At 43.7% G+C, this 14956-nt stretch overlaps 1 protein-coding gene across 1 annotated transcript in view; it reads right to left on the bottom strand.

The window, feature by feature from the left end:
• Positions 1-14956, bottom strand: part of IGF2R (insulin like growth factor 2 receptor) — a 65086-nt gene that overhangs the window by 7277 nt on the left and 42853 nt on the right. Inside the window, exons 31-42 of the mRNA XM_081856530.1 lie at positions 14330-14520; positions 13681-13807; positions 12441-12566; positions 11396-11667; positions 10062-10280; positions 8306-8455; positions 6473-6634; positions 5277-5484; positions 3933-4079; positions 3340-3574; positions 2206-2342; positions 1413-1530 (exon numbers count right to left, since the gene is read on the bottom strand). Of these exons, the coding sequence (XP_081712656.1) occupies positions 1413-1530; positions 2206-2342; positions 3340-3574; positions 3933-4079; positions 5277-5484; positions 6473-6634; positions 8306-8455; positions 10062-10280; positions 11396-11667; positions 12441-12566; positions 13681-13807; positions 14330-14520 (2092 nt within the window). The remainder of the gene's footprint in view (positions 1-1412; positions 1531-2205; positions 2343-3339; positions 3575-3932; positions 4080-5276; positions 5485-6472; positions 6635-8305; positions 8456-10061; positions 10281-11395; positions 11668-12440; positions 12567-13680; positions 13808-14329; positions 14521-14956) is intronic.

The raw sequence follows: 14956 nt of genomic DNA, 5'->3' as shown, positions 1-14956 counted from the left end.
ACAGGAAAGCTCACAGACAGGAGTGCATAAATCTAAATAATGCTGATGGGGAGCTGCTAAAAGCAGGCTCCCAACTCCCTCTTGCCTGAAGGTTTTATTAGAGATCTGGCAGTAAAAGTGGCAGAAGTCTCCAACAAAGAACTGCTCTTTATAGGAACATTTCCAAGACCGTGTGACAGACAAGACAGAACAAGGAAAACATGGAGCCTTAGGTAAGCACTAATGACATGGAACAGCACCTCCTAGTGGTTGGTGGTGTTGCTTATATAATTAAAATTCCATCCCCACCAAGTTGCTAACAGACAACCTGAGGCAGTAACTGTCTACTGAGCCCAAGGGGCAAGTTTTAGCTCGTGTCAGGACCCTCAATAAGAAGAAAATGACTCAGGAAAAGTAAACAAGAACTGTCTCTGTTTCTTAGCCCTGGCAGAGCAGAGTGTGCTTGTGAGAGAGAAGCCTTGCCAAGTACGCCAAGGAAGATGCATGGGAGAGGGCTGAACTCAATGGAGAAAAACTGACACTTGGAGAGGAACCACCCGCTAATCCATGTAGAGACACAGAATGTGCCACATATCAAGACCCAGAGAAGACTCTTGAGCCAACATAAAGCTGGCACTGTTACTTAGATACATTTTTACTTCAACTCATGCCTGTGGGACACTGTTGTGTTTGAACAAAGTAAAAGGGGACGTGATGCAGAACAAGCTGATTAAATGATAATATGCTGTAATTCAAACATTGCAGGATTTATGTATCTAAATACTGCTTCATTTCTTCCTTCCTCAGCTTGTTACAGGTCAACCAAATTCAATTTCTATTCATGCCAAGAGCACAAATATTATTCCGTTTATGCTGTTTTGTGGCAAAACTCGCAGCTAAGGCTACTGGTCACCCTGAAGATACCAAGGTCAAAAACTCCACCCAGTTGCAAGTCCTTTAACACAGGCCACTTTAACATTCATGGCTTCCACCCCCAAAATCCTGGGAACTGTAGTTTGCCAAGGGTGCTGAGAGCTGTTAGGAGACCCCCATCTTCTCCTCACAGTTCCCAGAGCTCCTAAGGAAGAGCAACTGATAAGCCACACTGGGAACTGCAGGTCTGTGAGAGGAATAGGGGTCGCCTAACAGCTCTCTGCATCTTTAGCAAACTACATTTCTGAGGATTCTCTGGGGATAAGCCATGCCTGTCAAAGCAGAATAACAGTGAGGATGTGGTCGCAGTGCCAAGTAGCCTTGGATCCCAGTCTTATGAATGTGAATGTGGAAAAAGGTGGCAATTCTCTCTCCCCTCACTGTCAATTCAAGGAACACTGCAGGTACTACCAACATATCTGAGGTGTACCCATTAATCACAGTAACATTCAAGAGGCCCTCAACTACACTACAGCAGCCAGTTACTCTTTACACTTTACCTATTAAACCTTGGCATGCCAACTGTTTTTCCACATTTCAGTTCTATCACGGTGGTTGCTTTTTTGTTCCTCTGTGGACACTCGTGGCCGTTGGAGTAACTGACAAGGATTCTATCGTCTGAAACAGAAACATCACGTTCTTGTAAATTAAAAGGCAAGATACAATGTTCTTTTGAACCAACACAAAAACACAAGCAATGCTTTGCAACCAAAAACGAACCAACACTTTAAAATCATGCCAGCCAGCCACCCGCACCCCATTTTGACCTTGCATTAGTGACATTTCCTTCAATGTAATTATTGGTTCTTGTAACAGAAGAGCTCAAGATTTTACAGCTAGGTCAAATGGCCCAAAATATATCAGAATGTTTGTGAATTTAGTTTTCAAAGATTAAGTGCAGCTCTTTCATAAAAGGTAAGGACCAATTGTTTAAGGAGTATTTGTCCTTTGGGGAAGGTTTTACCAAGTATTAAAGGCACTTCTGCACAGGCCAGTGTACTGAACGGCAGACAGAATCCACAGCCTGTTGAGGCTTTACAGCAGACTATCTAGTAATTTATATAGGGGCTGGATTACACCAATGAATGTTGGGTATTAAATGTTAAGATCTGTCTATGCCTCAATAAAAAGTCTAGCTTAAGCGACCCTGATGAGAAGAAATAGAAAACTAAATATAATATAGATTTCAGCAGTTTAGAGTAATAAATGTAAATAGACACATTTTACATTAAAATATTTACTTCAGTTGCCCCTTTTTTTAAAAAAAAAAATGCACTGTATTTAGGTACATACCTGTTACATTTAGTTTCTGAGTATGTACTAATCCCAGAACCTGCACAGCCCCATTCTGACTTCTCCGGCAAACACTTGCTCGTTCTGGGCAACCTGTGGGTCCTTCGTGGACTCTTTGACAGAGATTCATGTAGTAACTTTAAACGGATGAGGACAAGAAAAAAATTAATAGATCAGCCTAGTATATGACTGCATATTTACCATAGCTATGTGTACTTTAGGCTAAAACATTTAATTCTGCACCAAGAAAAACTGAATGCGGCAACCTGCATAAATTGTGTAAACTGAATGACCATATTTTTCCGTCTATAAGATGCTCCCATGTATAAGATGCCCCCTATTTTGGGGGACTCCGATTTAAGAAAATGGGGGTGGTGTGGCTCAGAGTATGAGACGTCCCCTAATTTTTGACATTTTTTTAAGGAAAAAAATCTAGTCTTATACATGGAAGAAGTGTGCATGCACACGAAAGCTCATACCAAGAACTAACTTAGTTGGTCTTTAAGGTGCTACCGGAAGGAATTTTTTAATTTTGTTTTGACTATGGCAGACCAACACGGCTACCTATCTGTAAATGGAAAAATAGGGTAATTTGTCTATTTGCTAGTATCTTCCATAATTTTGGTATTGCGTGTCACAGTAGTGTTCTCCATTTCTCTTTTAATCATTTGGGGACTACCGCCATCTCATGTCTTCATCTCTTCTTCTACATTAAGTGGACCAAGTCTTTCCATTCCCCTCGTACTAGTTACCTTTTAAGTCTTCTATAAACCTCAACAGTTCTGTCCTGAACCTTTTCCTGTTTGGCAACTTCTGGAATCATAGTAAGCCCAGTATTCCAATGACACTGGGCACTGCCAAGGAGCAACACCATTCCTGGCTAATGTGCACCTCTTTTCTACTGGTATACCTCCCCATTGTTACCTTGAGATACAAACTCCTCATGCATTCTCAAAGAAATGAGATCAAAAGACACAAGAGTGCAAAACCAGTTAAGCACAGTCCCAACTGTTTGACACTGGCAGCCTCTTGTCTTCAAAAGTTAACACCAACATTTCTAAGGTGACTGTCCTATCCTTCAAATAAAAATGTACTGGGAATATGGTTTCCAATAGAACTGTAAAAGAGACTCACGAGCTGGTCTTGTCAGCAAAGATCCAAGATCCCGTGAGGGAGGAAAGCACTCTCAAATCGTAAGTTTTGTGCTTCTGAATAAACTTGCACTCCATTTTCCTGGGCGGACACACAACTTGCGTCTTCCATTCAAATGTCACTGCACAGCCATTTGTCTCACTCAGTAGTTGAGGGCTCCCATCATCAGCATTGTCATCACACTTGAAAATAATAGTTGATTCCCGGCGGCCATTTCCTGCAAGACACAAGCAAAGGTTTCACCATCATAAGCAACTGTAAATCCACGCCCAAATTCTGACCACCATTTCACCACAGTACACAGGCTGCAACCATGTAGAATTTGAGAAATATTTGCAAGCACAGGGAGCATAGCTGGCACCATTATATTCCAGGTTTTGCAAAAAAAAAACAAAAAAAAAAACTTTAAAAAGCTTGACAACTTTGGCCAAAACTAAAACATGGCAACCCTAAGTAAGCCTACAAAAGTGTTTGTTGCTTTTCTTTCCTGTGGTTGCTGCTCTACCCCTAGCTACCAACTTGTTCCATCTGAACCTGCCCCAAACTGCATGAGCATTTTTCCAAATCTTGCTTACCGTTGACACAGAAACCCCATTTTTTGTCTCTTGCAAAGTCATTTGTAGTGGCACACCATGGCCTCTCTCGTCCCTCCTGAATGCATGTGTTGTACGTTTTACCATTGTATTGGAAAGGGAAGACACAAAGCTCGTCCAGATCAGTCACTGCAAGTGAAAGGAAATATCAATACACACAGAGAGAGCCACAGGCTGCACTTTTCATGAGCAGGCGATTCCTGCAGACAAGCACACTGGGTAGCCACTGCCACTCGTAATTGAAGGCAATGGCTTGCATCCCATATTAGTTCTACTCAGAGTAGACCCACTGACATTGAATTGCAAGATGAACACAAGTCCATTCATTTCAATGGATCTGCTCCTAGGTATTAACTTTGCCAGATAACCCATTGATCCACAATGACTAGTTATGCAATCGTGACTGATAACTTCATGGGGGAGACTGCTGTTAACTGTGACAAAACTGTAATTATTTCACAGCTGTCATGCTAATTCCTTTCAATTATTATTTTTCCCAATATAAACTGTGCGTGTTTAATACACACATATGGAGGAAGGAACGATCACCGCTCATTGTTCAACCCAGACACTGAGGTCCAGCTCCAAGGGCCTTCTGGCGGTTCCCTCACTGCAAGAAGCCAAGTTACAGGGAACCAGGCAGAGGGCCTTCTCGGTAGTGGCGCCCGCCCTGTGGAACGCCCTCTCATTAGATGTCAAGGAAATAAACAACTATCTGACTTTTAGAAGACATCTGAAGGCAGCCCTGTTTAGGGAAGCTTTTAATGTTTAATGTTTTATCGCATTTTTAATATTCTGTTGGGAGCTGCCCAGAGTGGCTGGGGAAACACAGTCGGATGGACGGGGTATAAATAAATTATTATTGTTGTTGTTGTTGTTATACACGATTTTGAATTTGCCAGAAATATGAGGTTCAAGTCTACAACAAGCAGGCACAAATAGAGTTTCAGCCTTAGAAAGATATGCAGATCTGGTGGGTTTTGCCCACCTTCCTTGTCTTGGCATTGATACAAATCAGACAAGAAACAGGAAGCTGTCCTAGGAGGGTCACAACTTTGCGCTTTGCAGAAGCTCCATTTCAAAATTTCCCATGAGAAAGTACCCAGGGCTACTACAGTCTGCTTAGCCTCAGCTAAGTTACCTCTCACTCAAAAATGAGAACCTCCTTCTTGCAAAGGGCTGCTGCGAGGGTGAATGAGCTATGGAAATAATGCTGCTTTGAGTTCCCCTTTGGCTTAGAAGCTGGTCAAGTCTAACTACCACATGGGTGTGGGCTTAAAAGCCTTCTCAAAAGTAAAGACTCTTGCTAGCTTTAGAAGGCCTTACCTGGAGGGCACTCATCACCACCCATATACTGCAAAATGACAGCTTCATCTTGATGCCGGTAGTCCATTTTCCTTTCATTTCTGTTGCCAAAGGAGACGGCACTGTTGCCCGAGACCAGGCACACTGCTGCATCTTTGCACTTTCCTTGGGGCACACCAGCAGCACCAGAACACACCCCTAGGTGGTAATTCTTGGACCCAGCAGAGATCTGTATGGGCAAACACCATTGTTAAAGTGCAAATAAGAGTAAATGAAAAATGTTAAACATGTCTCCAATATGCTGACGTCCACAAGACTGGGAGCAGAAACAGAGCACAGTGTTACTGTCATCTTGGTTTGTCTAGTTGCTTAAGAGAGAAAACAAGAAGGAGGACCGTGAAGGCTGCCATGGGAAATATTTACTTTGGCTGCTGCTTGCAAACAGATGGTGGTCTCAATTTCAGCAAGCAGTAAAACTTCAAGAGCATAAGAGCCCTGCAGAATCAGAACAACAGGACCACCTAGCCAAGCATTCTGAACTCATGCTGGTGAACCAGAGGCCTTTGGGAAGCCAAAAAGCAGGACATGAACGCAACAGCCCTCTCCCGCATGCGTCCCCCACCAACAGAGGCATGCTTCAAAAATAAATACTACTGGAACCACTCAAATACTAACTTAAGTCAGTCTCCCCCACACACCCCAATTGTTCCATGTAACCATTGTTTGCAAAAAGCTTTGGGTCTTCCCCTGAAAAAAAACCCTGAATATTCCAGCTAGAGTTTCCATTCTGGAAGAATTGTATTATTAGTCCACACTGTGAGATCACCTAGGGAAACACCCCACGAAACACAGTCGCTTGAACTTTCAAAAGCCTTCAGAACCGAATAGATGCAAGTTACACCCCTCCCCCCAAAGGAGATAGGGGCAAATCAAGTGACAAATGCAGTGGAGTTCGCAGCAGCCCGACTGGATACTTTTGGGGAAGGGGAATAACCAAAGCTGGCATATGATGCCATACCAACTGAGCTGGAGATGCTGAGGATTGAACCTGGGACCTGATGCAGGTAAAACACCTGCGCTGCCGCTGAGCTACAATCCGTCGTTTAGCACAAAGCTTGAACCAACCCCTTTCCCCCCACCATGACAGAAACAAGGTTTCAGTTCAAGGCATCCAGCTCCCTCATTGGCCACAGCACCTAAAGTTTGCAGCACATCACCTGGTAAGGCTTTGCAGAAAGTCTGGACAGGTTGAAAGTGTAGTGCAGCTGCTCATCAGCCACCGAGCAGCCCGAGACGTCCACTTTATCAGGGCAAACAACTGGAGTGCTCCATTCGAATATGTATTCGCAGGTGGACTGCCCTATCATTTTTGGCTTTCCCTGTCACCAAAACACAAACAAGAGAAAACAGAAAATTGTTTAGGCTTGGCTTACTGCAACCTTCTTATTTAGGAATCTGATACTCAAGAGCAAACTTTGGGTTAGCACTGTGATTCGTCGGATCAAAATAAAACATGGTTCGGGTGCAACACTAAGCCTGTGATTATGATTGGTTGCTCCTGCACATGCCAGAGACAGCTGTGTGTTCACGGTAAGCTACTATGATGTGCAAATGCTGCCAGCGAAATTAATCCCATTGCATTCGGACTGTTATAAGGTATATATTCATTTCTTCATCTGGACAAGTGCTGGGTAAGGTTGTAGGTAGCTAATAAAAAGCTGATCTGCCACCGTTATTCCTCTCCACCACTACCCCCTTATGGTGTTTTAGACAATGGCTCTGACTTCTGAGGCCCAAACACATGTAACCCAAACAGTTGCTTCCCATGTACTCTGGTAGTGCAAGAAGCCAGAGGTGATTTGGGAGGCATCAGTGATGGACTCTGCAGGAGTGAGTGGATAACATCAACTCTCCCCCATGTGATTAAGGTTCACAGGATAACTGAGTAGCACTAGAAATCTCATCCTGCAGAAACTCTTGTGCCAATGAGGCAGAATACAAATGCCCTTTCTCCCCCAAGGTTTGTGCTGTCTACATGGAGAATCACTTTGGAAACATGCCATGCACTTATGCTCAGACTTAGACCCATTAAGCAGAAGAATTTACCTCTGTGATGTGGGGCTTGATAGAACATTATGGACACAGTGTTCCTGCTGTCTGCGTAATTTGCTGTCAGCATCCCTCATTAAATTCACATTAGAATCATCAAGACATTTTTAAAAAGCAGGAACAGCCTTTGAAGCTAACAGCACACATCTGCCAAGGCTTGCAACATTTCCAAACGTACACAGAGATGTAAAAAAGACATTAAATGCCAGGTATTCTGACTGCATGTACTTCATATGCAAGCATGGAACCTGCTAAGCAACACACACACACACACACACACACACACACACACACACGGATTCTAAGAATCCCAGCTTTCTATTCAAGATCTTGTGAAGAAAATCTAGCAAATACTCAATACCTTCCACACCCCAAGAAAACTGGCAATGCCTTGCACATCTCCCTGCCCTTCTCCAGTAGCAGCTACTCCATTCCTTAACCCCCACCCTAAACTTTCATGCCCTTCCTATTGCCCATTGCTCAACAAAAAATTGAACCACAAAAAGCTTTGGACACCTGGATTTTGGAAGAGCAACATGTTTTCAGAATTCAGGTCTACATTCAAACTCTGCAATGGTGACTTAGTTATAGAGTTTAGAAATAACTAGCATCTTTTATGGTTGAGAGTTCATCAGAAGTATTATTTGGGTGAGTTGAGGGTCAAAGATGGTCAGAGGCAAAATAAGTATTTCCCACCTCATGTCAAGGAAGATTTTAGTACTGAGTTTTGAGTTTCTGTGGGACATGAGTGTAATGCACTTTGAAAATCTCTGCAGCAGATGCACTACAGGCTCTTGTGGCACTTTGCAAATTAGCATTTGGAACAGATTTAATCATCCTTCACTCAATTCACTTTTGTCCTTTCCTCCCAAAGATTCTTCTCTTCCCCACCACCACCCTTGATTCAGGCTTGGCAGTACGCAAAATAAGATGACCATTACCAGATTTGTCCCTCTGCTGCAATGGAACACAATGAGAGAAGAATACTTGAGACTTTTATCTTCCAGACAAGGAGTGCTACTGTTAAAAGCAATGTAAACTTCATGTGTTGCAGGGTTGAGCTTGGGAGGCGAAGTAATACGGCCAATATCCTAAACGAGAAAACACAACAAATTAACTTGGTTGTGACACTTTCAGACGAAGCACTGGCATGATTTTCCAGTAGTGCCAGCGAGCACCAAGACAAGATGCACAAAAAACCAAGAGAGGATTCCTTTTCACATGGGGAATGGCAATGAGCAATGGAAACTGCAAGAGCAGCTTCACAAGTAATGTGGAACAAGGCGGCAATGTTCTTGGGTTGTACAATGATGGTAGACTAAAGGCAGGGTACTGGATTTTTGAAGGCAGCCTCACGTTGAAAAAACTAGTAACACAGAGAAGTTAATTTAAGCATTCTTACAGATGTACCAATTTATTAAGTAAATGGAGCTTTCACCTAATGGTGGACCATTCAACAACGCACTTCCCCTACCTGCAGCCTGAAGGGAAACAGCCCAGAATTCCACCACCTCATCCCGCGTGACATACAGAACAGCTATAAGAGTGTCCCTCTTTATATGAGAGGCCAGGCGGCAAATTTAATGTATTACTCATGGTTGTCCCATCTTACTGTCTTTGGTCTGCTGCCTTCATTCAGTGTCAAAGATGGAAAAGCAAAGAGAATAAGCAACTTTAGAAAGACAGTTAGGACCAAGAAGTCTGCATTTTGGTACTGCAAAAAGGCAACAGAACTAGCACAACTCTCTGAGGCTTCTGCACATGGCCCTTTGTGTCAGGCTGGGGGGAGGGATTTGAGTTGAGCAGGTGTCCCTGCACCCAGCTCTGCCAGTCTCTGTGGGCTACATTGCTCCTTGGGCACCAAGTTCCCCATTCTGCTCGCTAAACAGGCAGGCAGGCGGAAGTGCCACCAGAAGGCGCTCCACTAGCAGCAGCCCGTGCAAAGACCCAAGATGGTGGCTTTGCGGGAGAGGAAGGCACTGAGCTTGCCGAGGTCCCACTAGATTTGCCTGCCCCCACCAACTTCTAGCCTGGTTGGTGTGAACAGCAGGGCTGTGGGCCCACCACTCCGTTAGGCCCTGCCAGAATTTCAACTGAAGCCTTAGGACAGCATCCAACAGAAATTTGATCATCATAAAACAATCTGGCAAAATAAAAACATTTCCACGTTTATTTTCAGACTTTCCACAAAATAAGATCACCACATTGTTTGGGCTGCAATACAGTTCAATGCTGCCTGTTTCTCTAATTTTTATGGGATTTTTTTCCTTTGAAAGGAGACACCGCACTCTCCCACAGACCACAAATTGATTTTGGAACACATATTTTGTCTTGAAATAGGTTTGCCAAGAGTTGTGGGGATCTGTTGGCTCAAAAAATAGCCCCAAAGCCTTGAGTACAAGCAAAAAGTTATGCACTTCTTTGGATACAGACCATGATTTTGTAAGCAGCCACTTCTGGACAGTACCCCGCCCCCCGGATTGTGAGGGTGAGAGAAGGAAGAATGTACAAAGACACCCCTCTTTTCTCAGTGGTTCAGACCACATGCAGTTATAACAATAGTCACTATGCAGAATCAGTGACTTGTCCAGAGAGAGGCGACCCTCAATTAACCATAAGCCAACATACTGGCTATGAATTACGAAAACACTAACACATTTGCTAAAGAGGATTGTTTGATACATAGGGATAACTTACTATAGGAGGACCAGTAACTGGAACCATGCAGACAGCTGCTCCAGGTGGACAGTTGACATCTTTGATGGAATTCAATGGGCGGCAGATATTTATATAGAAATCTGGAGTAAGGTCAGAGGAATCATCGAACGTCTCATCAAATGCCTCATAGGAGCCCGTCCGATGTATCAAAGGAGAGAGGTCAATTATTGTGCTGCCATTTGTAACTGAGCATTCCACCTGTTTGCAGTGGGAGGAATTTCCACAAATCAGCACTTGCAGCTACTATTCCCCAAATGGCAACAAGCAAAAACGAAACCTAATTTATCGGGGTCTGTTCTTTTCTTAGTGCTCCCCACCCCCTCTACTGCACTGCAAGCCAAAGTGTTCATTTGATCATGTGTTCAATCTGATCCCATCCCACCCTGAATCTCCCTTCAGTCTCTTTGTACTTCTCCAGCAGAGGTCACTTCTATCTTGGTCCTAGATAAACTTGATTGAAAGCAAATACCAGTGAAATGACACATGTTCCTGGGCTGAGCCATAGGCACAAGAAGATCAACTCTGCAGTTTATTTATTGGTCAAGGCAATAACAGCTAAAGGCCTTGATTAGCCTCTCCCTTCTTGACATTTCTGCTTCACAGCAGTTGCTGATGCTTTGAGAGCACTGCTAAGTTGTCCAACACACAGTGATATATTAATCTCAATTGGAAAAGAGGTCTCCATTGACCGACTGTTGGGATTCTTCTTCTCTTGACTGTTACTCACAACACGGAGCTCTGGAATTGACATAATGCTACCCAGTGTCAAGGAACTGCACTGTTGGACTGTGAACTCATTCATCCCCCCTTTCCTACTCCCTTGCATGCAAATTTGCTCTGCCCTCCATGCCTGGGATGGAGGGGGGGTTGTGACTGACCATTAATGATTTGGTTAAGTTTAATATGAATTCCGTTCCAGATATCCTGTGGATATCTACTGTTCCCTTAATCAAATGTAGAATTATGCCTGCACTATACCAGAGTTATTGGCAATAATTGCATTATTTGGCAGGACTTTCAACTTCTCATCTGGCAACACAATTATACTGCCTCTGTTCTACTGTTACCTAAACAGAACACATCTATTCCTAAACAAAACAAAACCAAAAAGCCACCAGCTACCCCCTTCAACAAAAAAGAACAAGATACCACAAATTTTATGGATCTGAGAATTTTGTATTGCCTCATTAAAAAAAAAACAACCAACATCTTAAACCCGTGCCTTTTCCAACTTAAAAATATTGCTTGCAGGCACTGTTGTTACTTTGACATTTTAGGTAACAGGAGCTTGATGAAACTGCCAATTTACTTACCGGACTCTCTTCTTCACAAGCTAAAGCCGTATGCCAAGAGAAATAATAGGCACATGCCGCTTCATCGAAGGAGACAAGGAAGGGCTGGCTACCTGGCCCAGCATCAGGCCTGCACACAAAGCTGAAATAGCTTGTATACTTCAGGTCAGGATTTGCAGGGCAGGACTCTCCTCCGCTGTAGCTAAGTTTCAAAACTCCATCTTCATAAGTTAATGCTTTGGTCAGTCTTCCAGCACTGACTGGCTGCTGATGGCCACCAGTGACACAGACACCTATTAACAAGTTTAGAAGTGCAATGGGTGGGTTATGATGGAAGGAAGCTTGAGTTAAGCAGCTGTGCAATCCACTCCTTGGGCTGTTATATTTCAACAGAACTAAGAGGGATTACATTAGTTACACCAAGTAGTTGAGAACTTTGAGGACTTTGCTCAGAAAAAGGAGGGTGTGAACAAAATGTTACAGCATGTGGGAAGCACTCGTTCTTAGAACACTGGGTTAAAATTGTTCGTTGATTCACTGGGCAGCCTTAACACAGTCACTTGCTCTCAGGCTCAGTTCCCAATCTATAAAATGGGAAGAACTGTGACCTGCATCTAGTTTGTGCAAGAAAATAATAGAATTCAATGTTAGCATTTTTAATTAGGTGAGATTAGATGATTCACTGGGCCACTTCCCACATGCTGCAGGGCATGATCCTGCACTTCCTCCTCTATGCACCCAGCATTTCCATCCTACCAACAATGGGAACAGCCATTCAAGTGTGCCCGCAAAATCCCAGTCTGTATAGGCCCAAATCCTAGTTGACATGCCAGATGAAGTGTGCAGTCTGATCAAGAATCTTATACCCATATGCATGGATGGCCAGTCACATTAGAGGTGGCACTGGTACACAGAGTAGGCAGGAAGGAGAGCAATACAGGGTAAAAGCTATTTCCAATTAAAGTAGTAAAATTGCTGGTTGGATTAGCTTGGTTATAAGTACAGAGACAGTTTCATGAGAACTCCACAGAACTTCCATGAGCTCCACTGATATGTCCAGGCTTACCAACTCCACTGCCACATGGACCTCTGGCTTCATCACACACACTCAGTTGCAATATTCTCTGGTTCCTGTAATCATGGACAGTATAACCATCCTGCCTCTTTAAAGAATTAAGGTCAAAGAGATGGCCTGCAAGAAAAGGGAGGGGGGAGAGGATAATTTAGCTTTTTAGCTTCCCTGCAGAGAGCAATTGAGATTTTTGTTTACCCAAGGAGTAGACCTTGGTGATGCTTTAAATCACAAGATGACCATCAACTCAGATTGCTTTCAAAGGGGATTAGAGAAGTTCATGGAGGAAATTGTCCTTCTGACTATGTATTACCTCTAGGATTAGAATACCAGTTGTAGGGAAACACAAATTGGGTGAATGCTGCTATTGGGTATCCTTGTGGGCCCCTAGCTGGGCACTGTCAACCAGGATGCTGCACCATATGGGCCTTTGATCTGATAAAGCAGCACTCTTGTGTACTTAGACATACACTTAGGAATGCGAACAGGCACATGACCCATAGAGGTACATGCACCAGAGATATGTGACTGGTTGCAGAACCTTGCTGTGTGCATGCATACACACTGTGACGTGTGAAGCAGCCCATAAAATGAGGTAGCAACCACTCTCCCATAATTACAGACAATCCACAAATAAATGTGACATTATTGGTAGCTTATGTTGTTTGCCCTCACAGAAGTATTTGTGTGTTCTGTTTCATATAACCTTCTGTCCTATCGGTGGGTATTTGGGCATCATTTTTCTTCCACAGAATAGCTGTATCCTGTACAATCGCACTGTAGCCCCAATGCAACCTTCCACTTGCATTTTATGGGTGCATTCCCTGTGATAAAACAGGAATGACATATACCTGCAAGATTCAGGAGTTAGGGAAGGGCTCTTGCTTTACATGGCTCAATCCCAGGCATAATCCTTAGCATATTCAGGTGGGGCTGGGAAAAGTCAATCTGAAACCCTAGAGAGCTGCTGCCAGCCAGTGTTGACAATACTGAGCTGGATGGGTAGCCTGCCTGCCACAGTATAAGGCAGCTTTCTATGTTCCACCAATGGACATGAGCAAGAACAAGTAACTATCACTAGGGTGTATGAGGCTGCTCCCTTCAGATTAGCCTGGGATCTCCCAAGATGGTTATTTGAGAGTCCTAAGTCCACTATTGCTCTCTCCCATGGCGGAACGATTAAAGGTTGATTACAGCTACCCTGACCAGGCCCACGCGTGTGTCAAAGGCTTACCTGTAAGAGGGTTGGATACTGTGCAATTGTTGTGCACATTGGTTTTCAGAGGACACGCAGCAGCCGTGAACCATATAAAAGTATATTCACAATCCTCAATGGCAGTTATAAGTTCAGGCTTGGAATCCTGGACAAAAATGGATATGAAAAAGTCAACTTCTGCAAAACTTCTGTGCTGGGGTACTGGCAATATTTCTTGCAGCACACTTTACCCTTTTGGGGGAAGGCAGCAGGAATGTTGACCCCTGGTAGCAGCCTACCTTCCCTTCAGAAGGTCTTAGCAAAGTTATTGTGACCAAAAGACACAAAAGCATAAATCCCCTTGGACATCCATCAGTTTAAGCTTCTGTTATAGAACCCTCGTCACCACCCAAAATTAATCTGGAACACACACTGTTTGTTTCCTTTCCAGGGAACTACTCTGCGACGAGTTCCGCAGGGCAGCACAAGTACTGCCTCGTCCTGCCAAGTGTTTTATTACCCACAGCTGCAGATTTGGGGGTAAATTTGTCATCTGCATGCTATCTAAGATTCCAATCCAATCCCCTGGTACATTATTACCCCCAGGAACTTATGCAATGGCGCTTCACATTGGGGGGGCGGGGGCGAGGAGACACATAAAAAACCCAACCTACTTAGGCATACTTACAACTGCATTTTCGTCACACTTGAAGCGGATTATTGTAGACTTCTTCCTGATCTGGTCTGGACACTTCTCACCATTGATGTATTTAATAACAAAAATGCCATTTTGCCATTGGATTCCCTCAGACACCTCACCCAAGTTTATATACTTGGAACCATCCATTAGGCAGGCTGCAGAATCCGGTGAACAGAAATCTATGTTTGGCACCAGAAAAGAGGGTGGGGAAGAGAAAATAAAGGGTTTAGCGTTGCCTGATAGCCTACCCCACATTCTCTTGGTGGTGGTAGTGTCTTGGCACAAATAACATATTCAAGAAAAGCTACCATAAAACTTTAGAGTCGATTCAAGCACACATTTCTGAGGTGGCTACACCACTTCAACTTAATTCAGGGAAAAGTTGGGGTGTGCCAGGGAAAAATATCTTATCTTATTAACCTTCAATTAAACAGGGAGGTATACAACATTACAGTGGTACCTCTAGTTACAGACTTCATCTGTTGCGGGGTGCCATTCGCACTCCGAAAAGTCTGTAACTAGAGTGCCACTTCTCCGCATGTGCGAAGTGGCAGAATGCTTCTGTGCATGCATGCGTGGCAAAACCCGGAAGTATACACTTCCGGGTTTGTCGCG

Source organism: Podarcis erhardii (assembly GCF_964252035.2).
Source record: "Podarcis erhardii genome assembly, chromosome: 3".
Taxonomy (NCBI): domain Eukaryota; kingdom Metazoa; phylum Chordata; class Lepidosauria; order Squamata; family Lacertidae; genus Podarcis; species Podarcis erhardii.
The sequence above is the reverse complement of the archived record's forward strand: the minus strand, read 5'-3'. Positions and strand labels throughout refer to the sequence as shown.